The 19,696-nt window shown below is 39.2% G+C and overlaps 2 protein-coding genes across 2 annotated transcripts; one reads left to right on the top strand and one right to left on the bottom strand.

Annotated features, from left to right (window-relative positions):
• Positions 1 to 191: 191 nt before the first annotated feature.
• LOC140935421 (uncharacterized) lies at positions 192 to 6,117 on the bottom strand. The gene is made up of 3 exons (XM_073384973.1): positions 5,908 to 6,117; positions 3,505 to 3,762; positions 192 to 556 (listed from the first exon to the last, which is right to left on the bottom strand). The coding sequence occupies exons 2-3, from the start codon at positions 3,748 to 3,750 to the stop codon at positions 260 to 262; spliced, it is 543 nt and encodes a 180-aa protein (XP_073241074.1). The 5' UTR covers positions 3,751 to 3,762; positions 5,908 to 6,117; the 3' UTR covers positions 192 to 259.
• Positions 6,118 to 8,076: 1,959 nt separating this feature from the next.
• Positions 8,077 to 11,958, top strand: LOC140935722 (uncharacterized). The gene is made up of 4 exons (XM_073385295.1): positions 8,077 to 8,243; positions 10,059 to 10,145; positions 10,420 to 10,494; positions 11,583 to 11,958. Exons 2-4 carry the CDS (start codon positions 10,094 to 10,096, stop codon positions 11,807 to 11,809), a joined length of 354 nt encoding a protein of 117 aa, XP_073241396.1. The 5' UTR covers positions 8,077 to 8,243; positions 10,059 to 10,093; the 3' UTR covers positions 11,810 to 11,958.
• The last annotated feature ends 7,738 nt before the right edge of the window (positions 11,959 to 19,696 follow it).

The raw sequence follows: 19,696 nt of genomic DNA, 5'->3' as shown, positions 1-19,696 counted from the left end.
GGGATTGGCGGAGATATCCATCCAGGCACTTACGTTTGGACAGGTCCCAGTCACATTATGCTCGGCTTCCTTTATTCAAGCGATTTTTTCTTGTTACAATTCTACAATGAGCTGTGTTAAACGAAGCCACTATTAAATGTCTACTCAAATCCTTAAATGGCGGGTCTTTTTGAAAAACGCCTTGAATTTTGAAAACATTTTTACTTTGCGAACAGAAAAACAAACATGATTCATCTAAGGTTTAGAGACACTTTTCACTCTATACTGCGCAGCCACTTGCTCGTCTCACATCATTAATAAATTTCGTAACTGTTCCTTTTCCAGCCACTGTATTGTAGTATTTCTTCCAGTACGAGCCTTGCGATTGCAGGTTAGATGGAATCGCGGCGGGAATCCTGACAAGATACAAACGAGCAGCCAGCCCAGAATACAGCGGTTTCACCAAGTCTTGCCACGTTGTCTTGGTCCAGTCTATTCCGAGTTTGGCCTTGATTTGAGACCAGTATCCCCTCAAACGAGCGTTTCTGACTGTCTCCAGATGACCAATTCTGTCAACCTATTAAACAATTGCAATATTGCACGAGACTGACAGGCCTGTTTGGTGTAGACTCACCACCAGGATAATTCGTGCCTGCATCTGACTCGTCTCCAGTTGTCTTCGCGCGTAACGCACACTGGGGGAGCAGGGGGTGATCGGAAGGGAGAAGAGAGGATGACTACTCTCCGTCGCTTTCCTCCTTCCCATCACATCTTGCGCGCCACAAGGGAGAGGTTGTGAGAGACGACTGGGGACGGGTTAGGTTAGGCCAAGATACAAAAATCCAGAAAAATGGCCAAAAAATCTATCCGGAAATTCTCCAAAAAAATGTCTATAGATCCCAATTTTATTTCCAAAAATCTCGAAATTTATTCTAAGAAAATTCGATTTTTCCCAATGTTTTTTCGGCATAATCACATAATATGCATTCAATAAGGAATTCGTGTGACCTGTGCAATTTGACCACAGGTCCTGTTGTCAAATTGTATGCAAACACCTTCAAACTGATTCTAAATGATAATTTATTTACTAGACAATGTAAGTGGTTTGTCTCTATAATATATTAATTTTCAAACAAGCACTTCGTAATTTAAAGTTTAACATTTCATCAGTGGCATAACCGAGGCCAAAACCATGACAACTGTAGAATCTCTAAACATTATCGTCTAAAAATCCTAAAATTTTCTAAAAATCCCGTTTGGCTCTAAAAATCCTAAAAAAATCCGGATTTTTGTATCTAGACCTAAGACGAGTCAGTGTCTGCATCTTTTTACATATAGCCCGAGGGGGCAGGGGGGGGAGGGGGGGAGGAGAATTACTTAACAAAATCTTATATGGGAATGCTCTGCCCCGAGGTTCAACTCCTTACCCTCTTTGATATACCATTTTTGAAAGTAAAGGTACCCCTTTTGTTGAACCTTCTTTTGATAATTGGCCGTACCTCTTTCATATACCTAGATTACAACGTTGCATTCCCTTTAACAGCTTATAATATAAATGCACTCGTCTGTCTTTAAAATATGAATAAACAGAACGTTTCCTCGACTTTTTCTCAGCTTCTATAAATTAATGTATCTGTTAACTATGGGACTTTTTACAGAACTAAAGGACAGATACTTTCCGTAGTGTACCCATAGCAAAATCGGTCCTCCCTTTTTACATCCCTGAAGCCTGAAAATGGTACCCTTTTCGGGCACCACTTTCTAGTTTGGAATGCTTTTGAGGTTCTGCCATATAGTGGAATATGAGGGGGAATTAAGGGGGCATTCTGTTTTTGTTTTGTTTTTGTTTTTTTTTGGGGGGGGGGGAGTATACCCTTACAACAGTTTGGACAATCTAGTGGACAATCTGGTCATATGTATACTGAACTACCACATCATATTTTGATTTTTAACAACCCGCAAATCCAATATTTTCTAATTTTCCAAACTTTTAAATACCCCCACTCCCTTAGTTTTTATACATTAAAAACATTCAAAAAATCATCTAAAAATTCTCTACATTAACCATTCATGTAATATAATGTAATGTAATGTCGTTGATTAGAGGACAACAGGACGCTCCCTCGTTACATTTTATATTAACATGTCTAACAGTAAGCTCGGACTTCAGCATACAGGGGCGCCAGTGGCAGCCGCTATCAGTCCATTTATGAGTTTACTGTAACCTTCCCACAGCCCATGATATGAATGATGCGTGATGCGTGATGCATGATGCCTGATGCCTGATGCGTGATACGTGATGCGTGATACGTGAAAGGTGGACCACACCACCAGGGAAGCTATCCTTAATCGTTTTTAACACTAGTGTTGGTTCTTTTACGTACCCTTCGATTTGACTAATGAAAGAAGGATGAAGGAGAAAAGGCCAACGGCTTAACGTCGCTGCCAAATAACGTGATCATCTAAACTGAAACAAGGTGTCAAATCACAGCCAGCATGATCTCACCTGTTTCAAAGACCCTGGTTGTTGGTCAGGCCGAGGTTTGAACCCACGACCCCGCGCTAGTCAGACGGATGCTCTCCCAACTGAGCTAATAAATGGTAAATGAAATTCCTCTTACGTAATGTCTCAAGCAAAAAGTGCTTCAGACGTTTGTTCTAGTTGTAATCTAGATCTGATGACTGTTTCAATAGGCCCTTTGCAGAACAAGGTCACGTGCTTGGATACAACTTAGTTGACGACTTGCTGGACGGCAAGCCTTCCAAGCGATCATTCCGATCGCAGAGCTTTGAGTGCGATCTAGCGATCATTCAGATCCATCACTGAAATTAAAGTGGACTGTAATCCCGGGGGTGGATACTTCTGTTAGTAATAGGCCAATGGGGATGTGCCACTAGATAGGGTCACATTTTCACGGCTGGATTGACTATAATGGGGTTGCATTTTCATAAGAGTTACTAGAATGGGATCGCATATTTTCGGGATTTGGGACATTAGAAAATTCAGGTAGGTGTGGATTTAAAAATGAGAAGATTTTTACGTCATTAAGTTTAACCGATGTGTCAATTCTTCATTACAGGGTGCCTTTGGTAAAAGGCTTTACAAGTAAAGTAGATGCTCAAACAGAAAGTTGCTACAAAGTTGGGATCGCGAGAATTACATTTTCCAAAAAAGTGACTAAGAGGCGGTTTATATTTGCCCACAGAATAGGCTACAATGAGATAGGGGTTCTGAGAGGCCAGAGGCACATACCCAGCAAAAATTAACCCTCCCCCGCCCCCCCTGGAGTGCAATCAGATGAAGCCTTCCTCCCCTTTCTAGTTTAATTCAAACGTAGTCCAGTCATTTCGGTTAATATTCAACAGAATAATCAAACTAGGAATGCTCCGCCCGATCGCATTCAGTTCAAAGTTTTGAGATCGGAATTAACGCTCGGATGGCTTGCCATTCAGCGAGCCGTCGCTGAGTGATAGCCAGGCACGTGATCAAGTTCTGTAAAGGGCTATTTGTTGCTAGTTCCTAACCTGCCAAATACCGCCATAGTAACCACGCCTGTATGTACCACGTGCCAATCCGTATTTCGACTCGACCCAGGCCACACGGCAGAGGAACTTTTTATCATTTGGAAAAATTCCCAGGTTGTTTATGGTGTCCACAACATCCTTAACAACAGCCGCTCCTTTTCCATGAGCCACGATACTTGAGCAAGCCATACTTCCCACGAAAAATTGACAGGACAGACTGGCTATAACAAGCACTTTCAACCACATGTTGAGTTAAAACTAGAAAAACATAGCACAAGTCATCAATATTTATAGTCTGCGCCACGGACGAAAATAAACTCTTGTTAAGTCCGTCTGCGAAACAGCGCTATAGTTCTTATTCTGGGCCCTCTCCTGTGTACCAGGATTCGAGTATGCGCTATGATTGGCCTGAAAAAAAAAAGCCATTGTCGATTTTGTTGTTTTCGTCGAAACTAGCAAATTTCCCTGATTTGTATGCCTCCAGAGTCTGTAAGATGGAGGCAAACCTTGCCTGCGTCAAGAGCCATATTAGGACCTATCTTATGATGGCTCTGGCTGCCTAAATACGTACATAATGATTTCCTGAGATTAACTTAGTCAGGGGTCTTCATTTTTGCACCACTGATCGTCCTAAGTATAGAGTTTTCTGGGGGACACATCTGTCGATATTCATGCTAAGACAGTTCATCCGCGGCGAATTCAGAAAATGTCCAGCGGATCAATATTCTACACTCAGCTAGAAATTCCGCTAGAAGCTTACAGGACGTTTCTTACCCACGGACGTTTCGTACCCAGGACGTCGATTCGTACCCAAAGTTGAGATGATTCGTACCCAATGCTAAGATGATTCGTGCCCAAAGCTTAGATGATTCGTACCCACGCAATAACCAAGTCTTTATGTTGTAAACAGCGTGTTTTCATAGTTTAAGTTAAGGCTTTCACTAAAACAAAGGATCGAAACCGCAGAACTAACCACAAGACAGGACGTACAGGTGGAGATTGTGGGATGAAACAAATGTGTTTGTTCACGTCCGAATTTGCTACATGTCTGAACGTCGACTAATCGAAGACTATTTGAAGAGCGAAAGCATAAGAAGAATACGACAAGGTTAGTGACACAAGCCCCGCCAAACACAAAATTAAAGAAAAAGTGACGTGAAAGAGTGACTTACAGAATTTGCATGTTTGTGAAAAGTACAGTAATACATTTTAATGGAAATCCTAACTGATACTTATTACAAGCGGGTACGAATCATCTCAACTTTGGGTACGAATCGTCTCGGGGCACGAAACGTCCGGATTCCAGCTAGAATATTTGCGAAAAGCTAAGACGAAAGTGATTAATATGGCTTGATGTGCTGAAACCGTCAATGTTGGCATCGGATATGGACCCTTCGATATAGCTTCACCCTTTAAAAAATGTTCCAAAATATATGACACTATTTAAAAAGTTAAGTGCATTGTTTTGTGTTTTGCAGTTTGTCTGTGATTATAGTTTCAAGAGAAAATTGAGCCAATGATCCAACTTAAGCACTAGTGCATTGGAGTTACCCAACGAAACTGAAGTTTTTCTGTTGCTGTATCAGAGATCACAAAACGGGATACATCTGATGACAGAGTGGTGTAGCTTTGCTTATTGATACACCGCTCATCATTTGGTCCTCTTTGCACGAAGTTTAATTTTTTGAGACAACCTCTTTCACTGACGTCCCGAAAGAACTGCATGCGATGCAGTGAAAGATTCACTGCAATTATCGTCGGCCTCGCAGCATTGCTTACGCCGACTTTTGTTTTTTTAATTGTTGGATACGAAGTCCAATTCTACGAAATGAATAAAGGTTTCATTGCCACTAATTTTAGCGGAATGTATGATGCATAAAAAACGGTTCTCGTATTTCTTTCTTCCTGAATGCACAGAAACCGATATAAACGCTGAAAGGGTGCTTGTACGGATTTATAGACAAACGTAATATTTTCCAAAAGTAGGAAGTAAGAATATCGCTGGAATGCAATCGGGCATTTAATATCTCGAAATATCCTTTCACTTAAAAGTCTTTTAATGTAAAGAAATGTAGAGATTCAGTCAAAAATACTTTTTTGCACTACCCTCAGTATCGCTGAACCTGAGGTTAATAATTATTTAATCGAGGCAAGCAAAAGCACACTAGCTTATCGTGATCAAATTGCAGATCAATCGAGAAACAGGCTACCGGCGAGCTGGTAAAATTTCTATAAACCATATCACAGAGTTCCAGTAGTATTTGCTGATATAAAATAGGGGTAAAAAAGAGATCAGATGACGAGCAAAAGCAAAGATGAATAAAATGCTCCAAAATATTAAAAATTACATCGATACTAAATAAAATCCATCTTTTTTAAATTAAAAAATAAGAAAATACTCACCGGCATGCAATAATGTCCCTTCCTGAATGAACAGCTAGGCGATAATGCACTCGCTTGGGCAAGGCTTGGGTTTTCAAGCAAACTTCTTATTTTAGAGAAATTAGATACAATACCTATCAAGGTTAGTATTAGCTTCAGTTTGACGGATGATATTATCACTTTCGCAGCCAATCGTAACAATTGTTTCTTGAAACGAAACTGAACAGTTTGTTAAGCGGCTTCATCGAGTATTACGTCAGAGACTTATTTTTAGGGCCTCTTGTGCAACTAATACCGGATATAATTCTTACTTGTGAAAAGGAATATATTTAAGTAACATTTTAAAATAAAAGAGTAAATGTTTAGACCGTAATTTCCTACAATTTTAACCTACATCATAATAGACGTTTATTAGCAAAATTGCAAGCACAAATTTAAGCAGATAAGAGTGGTGCTCTTAACTAATTATTATAATATATCTCAGTTTCGTACCTGGCACTTTGGCTACTAACTGTCATGTTTTCAATTCGAGTTTTGGTTCAACTAAAATGAAAGCTTGTAGCTTTTTTCGGGCCAATCAGAACAGGCGAAGACAATCTAATAAACCAATCAGAGCGTTAATGACGGAAATAGATGCCAAAGCTAGCGCGGGAATTAACGCGGCACGATATTGAAGAAGGCATCGGGATTGTTTTCAACCAGTTCACTTTATTTGTTATTGGTTAAGGCAGGCACGGCAAGGTTTTGATCAGCCAATCATGTTTAAGGGGAAGTAAAACAAAACGAAAGAAACTAATTAAAAATTATTAACTTTGCCATTTTATTGAAAATTATTCTAAAATAATGGTGGCCACCTCGGTATGATCGAAAGTAACGTGTTGACTTCGACTCGTCCTCGAGATATCAGAAATCCTTCCATGCGTGTAACCCGACAGTGCTACTATAAATGATTATTTAAATTTATCATTAATGATATTACACAGCGGGCTCGAAGATACGAATTTTATTTGCGACTGCCAAAGTTCAATATTTTACGAATAAGCACAATGACTGAGTGGAATATTATTTTTACTACAATAAATTAAAATTCTTCAAGCTGCTGCCATGAATTTTTTTTTTCATTCAATTCGGATAGACAAAAAGAAATTGTGGTTCAGTCCAAAGTTGATTTTTCATTCACTGGGCCAGTATGCACAAACGCGAAGCTACAAAAGTTCTAACTTGTAAATTTGTTTACTCTTGATACTACTCGCTTAATTTTTAAGTAACCAACGACTGTCGATCGAAGGAACTTTTTCATTCACATTTATTTGGGGAAGCACTTGAAAGAGTAGCCATTACAACTAAGTTCCGGGTTGTCAGGCTTCGCTGTTCATCTACTACAATTTTATTTTACAACTGATTGATTTCAAGTTCAGTCTCGCTCAAAATATTTCAAATGAATTCGATTCTGTCACGGTGATACCTCCTTTTGTCCTGTGTTCTGATGTTCCGATAAATTTATATTTGACCTGCAAGCGTGAGGTCAAGAAGGCTAAGTATTGGCCAAGTACTTTTAGGTCGATTTTATGGACCGAGACGAAGTCGAAGTAAATAAAAACGCAGGAAAAAGAACTTGGCCAATATTTAGCCACGATCTTAAAACAACAGATTTACTTTCTGGCTAAGAGAACTTTTTGTTGTGGGACTAAAACGAGAAAACCTGATCAGGAAACATGGGGTCACCTTACCCGTTCACGACCAGCTGCGTTGGCGAGTGCGTGGGAGAACTATTTTGATTTACCCTGGCTTTAGAATACTGACACCACATGAGTGATAAACAATTTATGGCAAAATCACGCATCACTCGTCTGTTAAGAGTGAAGTTTTCTTTACAAAATAATACTTAGCAGAACCCTAAACTTGATGAACTGGCATGGATTGCACAGGCCAGCTTGAGCTGTTCTAATTTATGCATGCTTTGGCATACCCGATGACCCTACAATATACGAAGCATTTTCTTGGTTAATGGCAGAGAAAGCCAGTATTAAACAGAATAATTCCACTAAACAGGTTAAGCATTTAGGGAAATAAATGGCACCGGTCAGCCATAGTAAACACACTGGGTTTACAGGTAACCAGAAAGGATTGAAAAATTCTGCCAAATAATTTATGAGCGTAGAACATACCATGGCCAGTCTCTGGAAGGAGAGGAATTGGCCTAAAGTAATTAATATTTGAAAAATGTTACATAATTCAGTACTTTCTTTTATTATAGCCAATAGTTTATTCAAGTCAGTCGTTTTGAAGGTATAGGATCTAAGTTTTAATTGTGAGCAGGCTTTTTGTTCAGTTCTAAGTGGCTGCGGAACGTTCAGGTGAGGGTATAAGTGCGGCTTGACTAACTGATTAAGTTTAAATTTGATGCAGTTCTAAAAATTCCCTTTTTGTCTATTTTCTATAATGATTTTAACAGAATTTGGGCGCCACACAATTCGTAAACTTACTCGATTAGTTCTTTTAAGATAGCTTGAGTGTAGTCTTAACTTTGTACAGTGCCCGGCATTTAGTCGAAGTACAAATTAACTCCGTGGCAAATCAACAGAGTAGCAAATTATAATGAAATGTAAACTTTAAAATTTCAAATCTAAGGAATAACATACTTGCATGGAAGCCGTAAAATAAGGAACTAACGAGCTGATCAGCATGATGAGAGCACATAGAATAGTACAAAACAATGGATGAGGAGAAATTGCTAAAAAGATAATGAAACAACTTTATGTTGTTTAGCAATACAAAAACCAGAATAAGAACCTCGCTAAGCCGCTCGTTTCGCCAGTTCTAGATAAATTTGATTTTCGAGTGTTGTTTTTAAAAAGAGGGGAAAACGGACTAACCGGAAGAAAAATAAAACCTCTTAGAGAAAAAAAGAAGGGGCAAGCAACATCAACAGTCCGATTAGCGTCACCCTAACAATAACCTGCAGGATCGATAAGTAACAACGCCACGGACTTTCACTAATGCACCATCCTTGTCCCCAATTACAAATCGAGAACCAACGACAGATTTCGATTTTTGCAGAAGGAAAAATTGGGCTTTTAAGCATTTCCCTTTAATGGACTGAAGCTCTTTTGTCACATCAACAGATTTATATGACTGAAAAATCTTTTAGACAGGAGGATTAACACATCAGAAGAAATTCCTTTCCTTTATATATTTTACATTTTACTGTGTGCGCAAAGTTAGGAAGGAGAGAGAGACATAGTCTTGCATTGGTGGTTTATTCTTCACAATTATATTGGACTAGGGCCCTGATCAACTCGACTGACTAAGCTCAAATTAGCATGTAAGACGAAGGTGGTTTTCAATCGATGAAGATGGGTTAGTCTATGACGCCCGACCAGGCTGGTACCGAGAGAAACTTTCTGCTGGTCTGGCCCATTTGACTTATAAAAAATTAATACGTTGTAAATTTTGATTGGCTCAAGAAATCTAACTATCTGTTTTGCGCTCGTCATTGCTTAGCGTTGATTGCAGGCAACGGTATTTTGAAAACATTTTAAAATTTCAGGGTCCTTTTGGCAGCCAAGCAGAAAAGTAAGTACACTGGCATTAACCTCTACCCCGCTTAAACGATTAGCTTTTCGCTGTACACGGGTAGTGTATTATTCATGACTGTACTAGTCAACAGTGAAAAAAATATGAAGTAGAACGTACGGGGAGCATTTTTTGTGACACTCTTTATTCTGTAGTTACTATAATTTTGATTTATTTTCCTACATCGAACAGTAAGGTTTGTCACCGTTCACTCTCCTATATTCTGGGTGAGTTCCTGTTCCAGCAGACTGTCCGGCACTGATCCGCAAATTTGGACTGAAAATGCGTTCACAATTATCATTTCAGTCCCTGGTGAAAACATCTGGTATGTTTCGTATGCTTGAAAACCGTCGTTAAATACCCTAGGACGGTGTACTCGTTTACATTTCTGCTACTTAAAATTCCAGTTCAGTTTAGTTAAAGAGGGACTGGTTACAATGTAAGACAAGAAGAACCCGACGTCTCCTGATCAAAGCTTCAGATTGACACACTTGATTCTAAACTTTAAAAGAATCTGCCACAGCCATCTCCAGCCCTAGAAAAAATTAATGTCTCTGTTTCGTGACAACTCAAACTGATTACTTTTTTCTTTTCAGGAGTCCAAAAGTCGAACAGATTTTGATTAAAAAGCATGGAATCTATGGTGCCTTTGATGTTGCTGCTATCTTTCGTCATTATAAAAGGTTCTTTGTTCAGTTATGTTTAGGTGTGGTTCCCATATGGAAAACAGAAAAACGTGTTCACTATCACTACTTCAACATCTTTGCAATTGAGACTTTTACGGGAGTAAAATGCTTGCGCAAAAGTTTAATGTTGGGGCACAAATTTTTTTCTTAATGTGGACATTTATTATGCGATGATGTTGATCTGGCGCCGACTGATCGAGTTCTATATACATGACTCATGCATTCAACTTTTTTCTCTTGTTTGGGTTATTTTCATGCATGCTCGTTACAGCATACGGATCGTCTTTCGTAGAAGTAAAACAGACAGTGACAGATGATACAATACAAGGAGACTTTGACGATGAAGGTAATTGCAATGTACGCTGCATTACTCAAAGTGGTTGAATTGCCTGTAAAGATAAAACGTTTGCTCTTAAAATACGCTCTTTTTTACTACGACACATTAGTGTTGCTTCTTATGCAAACGTTCTTTAGTGCTTAGTCAGAAACGCGTCAGCAAGAAGAACAGTGGAGTAGATCAGAAGACTAATATCAGTGAGGCGTCGTGTTTACTGGAAAAGAAACTAAAAAAGCTGCCAGTTAAGGTGTTTCGATATAATTAGTTTTCAGAAGCTATATTAATATTTTTCAATCGCCTTAAAAGTGTTTTTTTTTTCCTTGTCCGATCGCTATAAATTTTTCACCAGTAATTGGCTATGGATTGAAATTTATGAAAATGTAGTTTTAAGTAAAATCGATATTACTATGACAACAATAAAGAAAAAACTTTTAAACTGATAAAAGCCGAATTTTGTGTGAGCTAGACCAGCTACTGAAAATCCAACACTAGGAACTTAAAGTTTGGTGTTTAGCAAAAGATCTCCATAAGAAGTAAAAAATTCTATATGTTTGAATTCGACTAAAGGGAAAATATATTTCAAACCTTAAATTTTCAATAGCCGTGATAGATTATTTAATAAAAACGTTATAAATGAGTCAAATTATTCTTAAGTAGCGTCAGAATGCTGCTTAGTGTCATATTTTGATGCTAGGAAATAAATTTGGTGTATTTTCGTTCTTGCGAATGTTGAAAATAAGCCCGTTTTCTCACCACCTGTACAAGTGCCGCTTCAGTCAAAATTTTTTGTATATCTCTGAAACGACTCGAACGAATTTTTTTAAAAATCTCTTCACAAAATCTTCATAATGTAACTATATAATCATATCTGAAACTTTCATTGAGATTGATTCACTGCAACATCTTAAAATTTCAAGACAAACCTATCCTACGAACCTGTCAAAAATCTGCGTTATAACATTCACTGTTTTGACGTCATGTTAATTTTTCCAAAATAATGCGCACTAAACATAACTCCATAACTAGCACCTTTAAGGTTGAATTTATAGCATCTTTTGAATGTAAAACATTGGCTTTTTTTATTTTCCAACTTTCAGACGACGTCGTTGTCAAAGCTGTTCACTCAACAACTTCAGAATCAGCTTTCATTGAATCAGGATCGGGATCAGCATCCGGCAGTAATAGTGGCTACCCAAGTCCCGATGAAGACGACTCTAATGAAGAACAATTTCTGAAACAAGACGACGGAGACTCCGACGAACAACCTGTCCTGCAGGAAAGCGAGGACGCAAATAAGAAAATTACTGATTATCCCGCCAATTAAAAGTATCAAGACAATATATAGTTTCTTTAGGATTGGCAAAATACATTTCAAATAGAATTGCTTGTCTTCTTTTTAGTTCTGTATTTGGATGAAGCAATTTACAAATTATCCATGACTAGGAAGATCATGCCTTAGGAAAATAAAACAATATTTACTGGCCTTCAAATGATATCTTCGGAGTATTACGTCCCCAAAAAAAAGGTTAAGCTGTAATGAGATCTACACGAACTCATTAGGTAGGAGCCTATCCCAAGAGTTTTGTAGCATGATTCACGAGCTACTTTCCATCTGGACGAGACGCCATCTCGACGGGTTACACCCTGCCAATTAACAATACAGTGCAAAAAAAAAAACGATATAACGAACTGAACATCTATATAATTATGCCGAAGTCCTCGGTATAACGCACGATTTTGTTTACCCCACAGTCAATGGTAAAATATATGGAAAAGAAACTCGGTCGATATAACGAAACCTCGTTACAGCGAACAAATTTTTGAAGGTCTCTTGGCCCTTCGTTATATCGAAGTTCCACTCTATGTCACCGCTACTCATTTATACACCTGAAAAACTGGTAGGAGTATAGTTTTCTCGTCTAAGAAAAGAACTCGATGGTAAGTAGTCTCCCACCCAGCGTGCGTTTCAAAAATCATCAAATTTTCGAGCCTGAAATTTTTCCCTAAAAGCTCCCGTATACTTTCCTTTTCGGGCCCCAAAAATATCGAGCTCTAGCCAGCCACGCGTGCATATGAGTTTGGATCAACCAATACGTTCTATCCGTCTGATCGTCTCATAAACAAACGTCGATCTTCAGTATTACTGTAAACTGCCGCTTGTAAGACCCCTCCCATCCAAGCCACAGGTCCATCTACCTGCAAGTAATGGTAACAGGACTGAGTGGAGTCCAATTCGGTCTGTAATCATACGAGTGATCAACGCGGGAGTCCGATTTGTTTAATCACGAGTATGATTACAGAAAGAATTGGACGACACGAAGTTTTGTTACCAATTAATCATAACTTTAACAAACTGTGTGATATAATAGGCTATTTTTTTAAATCAAAACACAAGAAATTCGAAATTTTGTTTTGCTACCAGTGACTGAAAAGAAAAGCCATTTAAGCGCGCGCGTGATGGCGCGTACTGTTCAATTAAACTGTCCAATTAAGGCTGAAATCAGGGCAGTAGATAGCCAATCAGATTTGACAATTTTGTTATAGTTATGATTAACAAAGAAATACATGCGATTATAACCCCCCTCTAGCAGGACGCATTTTGATCAGCACTTCTATCAGCTAATATCCTTGTTTAAAAGCGCTTTTATTATTCCAGTTATAAGCCCCCCCCCCCCCCCCCGAAAAATAAGCACCTCAGTTTTTAAGCCCTCCTAAAACCCCTTGCAGGCTAAATATATTTATCCCAGACCGTATAAGCGGCAGTGAGTTTACGGTATTTAAATTGTTGTTTAATGTTTTAAAACAGCGGGAATATCTTAAGCAATGTTCGTTAGCAGTCCAGGCCCCGGTTGTTCAAACGTTGGATACCGCTATCCACCGGATAAATCACTATCAAGCGGATAAGTATTACGGAGATCAATTACGCTATCCGCTGGATAGTGATTTATCCGGTGGATAGCGCTATCCGACGTTTGAACAACCGGGGCCAGAGCTTTTTCACCTTTGGAAATGTGTAAAACAATATCGTGACGTCACAGCATGGCGGGTTAGAGATATCCTCGAGCTGATTCGAATTGGTGTGGAAATCTGTTGTGTTTCGCGTTTTTCCCGCAGCAGTCTTTACTCGCCTTTTAGTAATACAACAACGAAGAGGAAATGGTAGACGACTTGTGCATAAGATGACGAATAATGGATTTGAAATGTTGGAGAAAGCGAGATTTATCTTTTGATGTACGTGTCAATTTTGCGTGTTATTTCGATAGACGTATCAATTTGGAATATCTCTCTTAAAAAACATTTTTAGGTCTTAAAAAAATCCTCTGGACATTCTCGAGGTATTCTGGTTGTTTCATGTGAAACGTGGAGATGAGCCTCACTTCTGGTAGACGGGACGCGAGGTTTTTTTGTAAAGCATTCGTCCGTGGCAAAATGACCGCCTTCTTAATATTTTGGACGATATCAAGCGTTTTTTTTCCCGGCGTTGTCCACCGAATAACAACTGCCATCAGAAAATTTGCGAGATCGATATGGGTTTCTGGTTATTGTCGTTATTGACCTTTTACATGTTATTCCTGGGATTATTTTACGCACTGCGGTGAAAAACCTGAAGACGTCGGTAGTCCTAGCTTGCCAGCACGCCAGGATGAAATAACTCCGCGTGGACAGTACGGGTAGAAGCTTCTGAGATCGGCCCGCTCTATCGTGACTATCGCTATTTATCCCATGCCAACAGATATTAACAAAAAGTTTCTCTTTTCCTGCAAACGGTTCATCCCGGCGAGTAATAAAACGGTTCATAACTTTCTTTCATATTTGAATCTTTTCATCGCGTATGGTTGACTATCTTGAGTTATGACTCTTGTCACTACAGAAAGTTCATGAAAACAAGCCTCGCGTGATGTGACTCCAAATTTGCTCCGTGATTGGGTAATTGCTCGTTTTGGTTCGCGGATCAAAACACTTCCAAAAGTGGAAATGCTCTTGCCAGGTCCTAGCCTGCGTAGCAAGCGTTTCTGTGCGGTTTAGGAGCAAAGAATGAGGAACAAGAGTCAAAGACCGCGCGAAAAATGGCGCAAGTAAAAAAGCGGGGAGGGGTTGGTTCCCGTTTCATTTCTCGAGCTGTCACAACCGAAAATCCCTTTCCACGGTCTATTTTTGCTCCGAAACCAAACGGAAACGCTTGCTACTCAGGCTAGCCTGGTCCTTGGACGGCGTTTTCCCAGTCCCTCTCGGTCAATTCACTTCGGTGACGTATCCGAGGCGAACGGGCGGGAAACGCTTAGACAAAAACAGAATGCGCGCTCGTGCGTTGCTTTTTAAAATTTAAGCTTTTGTCAGAACCTAAAAGTAAAAATCCTATATAAATTCGCCGACATTCGTAGAAGTGATCTGTAATGTGAGAAGCATTAAATTCAATTTTGACCTAATTTATCAATGAAAGAACACACAACAACAGACAGAGAAATTATTTCTTGAAACGTTTTAGTAAGAAACCCATAAATTAATCCTTTAAAGCAATTCGCGTAACACGGCAAACTTAGGCACTTGGCTCGTGGATCCGTTCACGCAAGAGAAGTTGGCTGAGCACATGACAAAAATTATTCAATTACAAATCTCAAATTACCCATCAGGGCACTCAAGTCCGATCTCACAATGTATGAGAAGTCTAAGATGAAATATTTACAAATACACAAATTTCCTTTTAAAAACGTAATTTTCTTGGCTATAGATCAAAATATACTTGAAAATTCTTCAAAAACTTGGCTCCTTCCCGGCTTGGTTGCGTTTCTAAACGGTCTAACCGCTCCGATCGGCCGTGTAGAAAATTTCGCGAATTTCAAATTCCTCGAACGACAAATTTGTAATAAAAGCCTTCCTTTGTCCACAAAAAGAAAACTAAGCATTCTTTTGAACTTCCCTTTCCCAACTGCGTCTTTTAGCGGCGTATTTTTTAATCGTGAAAAGATAGACACTGGTCTTGTAAAATACTGCATGAGCTATTTCACTTTTGTCTCACTTTTGAGGAGTTCTATCTAGGCCTCACAGCTTCGCGTTCGAACCACGTGACTCGAAACGCTTTGGCCGCGAGGAAAAAAGGGCCTAGGGATTAGGCAAGACTAAAAGCGCAGGTCCCGGTTGTTCAGAAAGCTGGATAGCGCTATCCATCGGATAAATCTCTATCCAGTGGATAAGTATTAAGGAAGCCATTTGCACTATCCACTCGATAGACATTTATCCAGTGGGTAGCGCTATCCACCTTTTGAACAACTAGAGCCTGGACTGGTAAGTTACGTGCTTAATGACGTACGTGATCATCTTTGATTATAAGGTACCATTCATGTTTTTGACAATATATTTTGTGTTAAACAAGTAAGTTAAATCACTCTCCAGAACTTTGTTAAAAAATAAGGCCATGAAAGTACTTTATTACAAATTCCAACAGCTTACGTTATTACAAATTGCGATGGACAGTTACTACAAATTGTTACAGCTTTTTCCGTGCAAAGGTTTATTGTGACAAGACTTTACAAAGTGCGATGTATCTATTACAGATTGCGTCGCTTACAAAGCGCGATAAGTTATGAGAAATTACCACAGTAAACAGTTCTTCCAATGAAATTTTAATGATATTTTAATGACTCTACACATGTTCGATATGATCAAAGTTCCAACATGATCCTGACTCCGAGGTTTTCTGGTCATATCTCTATATTGGCCTATTTTGGTTTGCTTTTCTTTGTGCTCAAGTCTTCTGGGAATTACGAGACCAAAGACTCGTGGAAAATTTGCAATTTTGGCGTATGTACTGTTAAATTGTAATCTCTTCTCAATTACTCTATTGCCAGATGCCGCCTTAATCTTGTAAAAAAAATGTGACGCTTTACCGAATAACTGACCCCTGATGATTGGACCAAATAGTAAAGAAACTAATAATTATTACTTTTCGCAGTAGGAAGTTTATTGCTTGTCACTCAAACCCTAGCGTCCTTAACAACGCTAGCGTCCTGTGGTGTGCAAAAATAAGTCGTATGCGGGTTCTCATGTCCTCTGGGAATTACGAGACCACAGACTAGTGGAAAATTTGCAATTTTGTCCGTAAAGCGGAGTAATGTGAGTATTTTAAATCCCAATTAAAATAGATAATTGCCCCTGGATAGTTGGTCTGGTTTATGTCATAGGTTCAGCTAGTGTCGTATTTCGGCTATAAATTGATAGTATTTTAGGGTGTCATTCATTGTCTTCCTGTGAGTTCAATAGTTCAATAGTTGGTTTGTGTCGCTTGCCGTCTACCTTCTTCCCCTCCCACCATTCCTTTTTTTAGCAGTATTCAATTATGATTGTTGTAGCAATTATAGCCTGCGTAGCATGGCGTTTTTATCGGGAGCACTACCAGGGTGGACAAAGGCTGGGCCGTGAAACAAGCGCTCCGCTCTTCATTTAATGTGTGATGCTGAGTAAGACTGGCACAAGCGCTCTTTCTGCGCTTCCGGTGCGCTTGAAGGCTGGAGAAATTTTCCTTTTTGCAAACCGGAAATCCTATTTTCTTTCTGTAATTTCAGGCTACAGTGTAAAAAGGTAAGTTCCTTTCATAACAATATTAATAAAGAGTTTCATATGTTTATGTCTGTACACCTAAAAGTCAAACTTGTTAGTCGTATAATGCCAAAAATTGAGTTCAATTTGAAGGTGTTGAATGCCTCCTCCTTCCGCTAAATATGACCTAATCGTCTTTCGCCTTATCGTTTGCAAAAGCTTAACACTTCTTAACCGTAATTTTTACATATGTTAAAGGGGAATAAATTTTACGACTTAAAAAAAAAACTAGCTTGATATTTCTTGATATAGTGGCGTTGTACTACCTCATACATTGCTTCTTGGGTGCAACGCGCGCGCCATGGCGATTCGCACAATGCGTCGCAAATCCCGCCACCGCTTGTTAACAAAAATTTGTTGAGGTTAATTGTAAGGTTTTTCTCCGTTTTTCTCTCAAAAACAAACCAAAGTAAACAGTAAAAACTGAGGGGAAACCAATTTTGAAGTTCCGAAGAAACAGAAAGACGTATGAAATGTTTTTTTCAAAATTAAAAAGAGGGATGATGGTGATTGAAATGAGCGTAATAAACCTTGCACCAGCTGGACGCATTTATAAAATACACGTCATCTAGTTATGAAACACCTGCTGTCTTTTAGTTTTGCCATGGATGACATGGATGAGATGTTCCTTCGTGTTTTAGGCAGTATTTAGTCGTTTATGTTTTGGAATAACTTCGACATTGGCGAGTAATTGAACGAGAATATAATCCAGTGATAGAGTCACAGAAGTTACCAGAGAAACCATTTGAAAGACATGTTTGTTTGTCTACTCCAACTAAACCTTCCGCAAAAAAAAATAGCAACATTTGCCTCTCGGAAACAGCCGCCATAATTCTGTGACAGCGGCAGTGTCTAATGGACAAACCACATCCCAAGTCCTGCTCGAAGTCGAAAACAGGCGACATTTCTAAGCAGAGTCCCAGTCCACTGCATCACACTTATTCGCTCGGACGCGTTCGTTTCACCGCCCAATCTTTATTCGCCCTGGCACTACTGAGTGGCGAAGCCGCCCTACCCAATCTCCTCACGGTTTCTCTGCCCTCGCCCGCCTATATTACTTACCACGCCCAACCAAAACCGCCATGCTACGCAGGCTATAGCAATTAGTGTGATTCGGTAGCTTTATTGCGTTTTTCAGTTCGTTACTTTCGTATCTTTTCACTATTTTTAATAAACTTCTTCTTTCTGTCAAACATTATTTTGTATATATATATATATATATATATATTTTTTTTTTATTTTATTTTTTTTTTTGGGGGGGGGGAGCAAAAAGAGGGAATTTTAGCGTATTGATCTGAATTTTGATATATTCAAATCGAACGCGGCCTGGCGTGACACAGACCACCCTAAACGCATGGCTGCACTTAATTCCGCTGTTGCTGACGATCGAATGACTTCGCAATATAAGCAACTTTTACAAATTGCTTCCAACAACTAAAGATAAAACATTATAAGGTGGGTTTAGCTATCAAATATATTAATTGTATCTATACTATGCTAAACTTTTAAAGTCGACCTTTTGCTACTAAATTTAACATTTTTGTCTACATCTGGCTCACGAAGCCCACTGAAAAATATATAAACAGTTGTAACTTGAAGACGCTTTCGCTCCGATCCGCCTTTGCGAATCTCTTCCAATAACTAAAGATAAGATCAGACATTATAAGATGGGTGTAGTCATAAAATATTAGATAATATGTATCAAAAGTCGACCTTTTGCTACTAGATTTGACATTTTCGTCTAGATCTGGCTCAAGGCGAAGGCTACTGGAAAAACCGGAAACCAAATTAGGGTCTCAATTCTTCATTTGACTGCCGGGTATCCGACAGTCGCCTTGGCAGACATTTTTTACATTACCTTAAAAGGTAGGTCCTAATGAATGTCATACCAATGAATGAATCGCAAGACACAAGCGAAGACGAGGAGAGAGTCATCACTAAGTTAAGAAAGGGCGCCAAGAGGATTCAAGAAGGTAATGTTACAAGGAAAGCGGGCTTCTAAGGCACGGTTCAGACACCGAACTTTTCATCAACCGAACCTAATTCGAATTAAGGCCGACCCAAATTATTTAGATCAGCTGAATTGATTCAGACGCCGATCTTCACTAGCCGAACTCAATTCAGAATGAGCTGAGAAAAATGCTCATTTCTGTTCCTTTGAACTGAAGTTATAATAATTTAATGCATTAGGTTCGGTACATGAAACGTACGGCGTCTGAACCGGGCCTAAGGGACTAGTACGAATTATCCTTATGCTTGTCTAAATAAGGGAGCAGTTAGTACAATAAAATAAAATCAGACTTTATTTAGCTATTGTTCTCTATTATGCCTTCACGCGGAAGACTTCTATCCATTTCCGTTCGGCCCCCTTTGATGTTACACGGGACGATTGGCAACGACGATTTGTAGCGCAACGCAGCATTACAACATTGTTGCGACATTATTTCGAATGGTTGCAACATTGTTCCAACATTGCTACGCTGTGTTGCGCTCAAATCGTAGAGGAGAAGTGTGACGTCACGTTACCATGGTAGCACTATTTCTGGATGACAACAAAACCAACGGCGAAGGCAAGGGGAACGGCAAAAAATAATAATGTTTTATTTTAACAAACAAC

This window comes from Porites lutea, chromosome 4 (genome assembly GCF_958299795.1).
Source record: "Porites lutea chromosome 4, jaPorLute2.1, whole genome shotgun sequence".
In the NCBI taxonomy this organism is placed as follows: domain Eukaryota; kingdom Metazoa; phylum Cnidaria; class Anthozoa; order Scleractinia; family Poritidae; genus Porites; species Porites lutea.
This window is presented reverse-complemented; position numbering and strand designations above follow the sequence as displayed.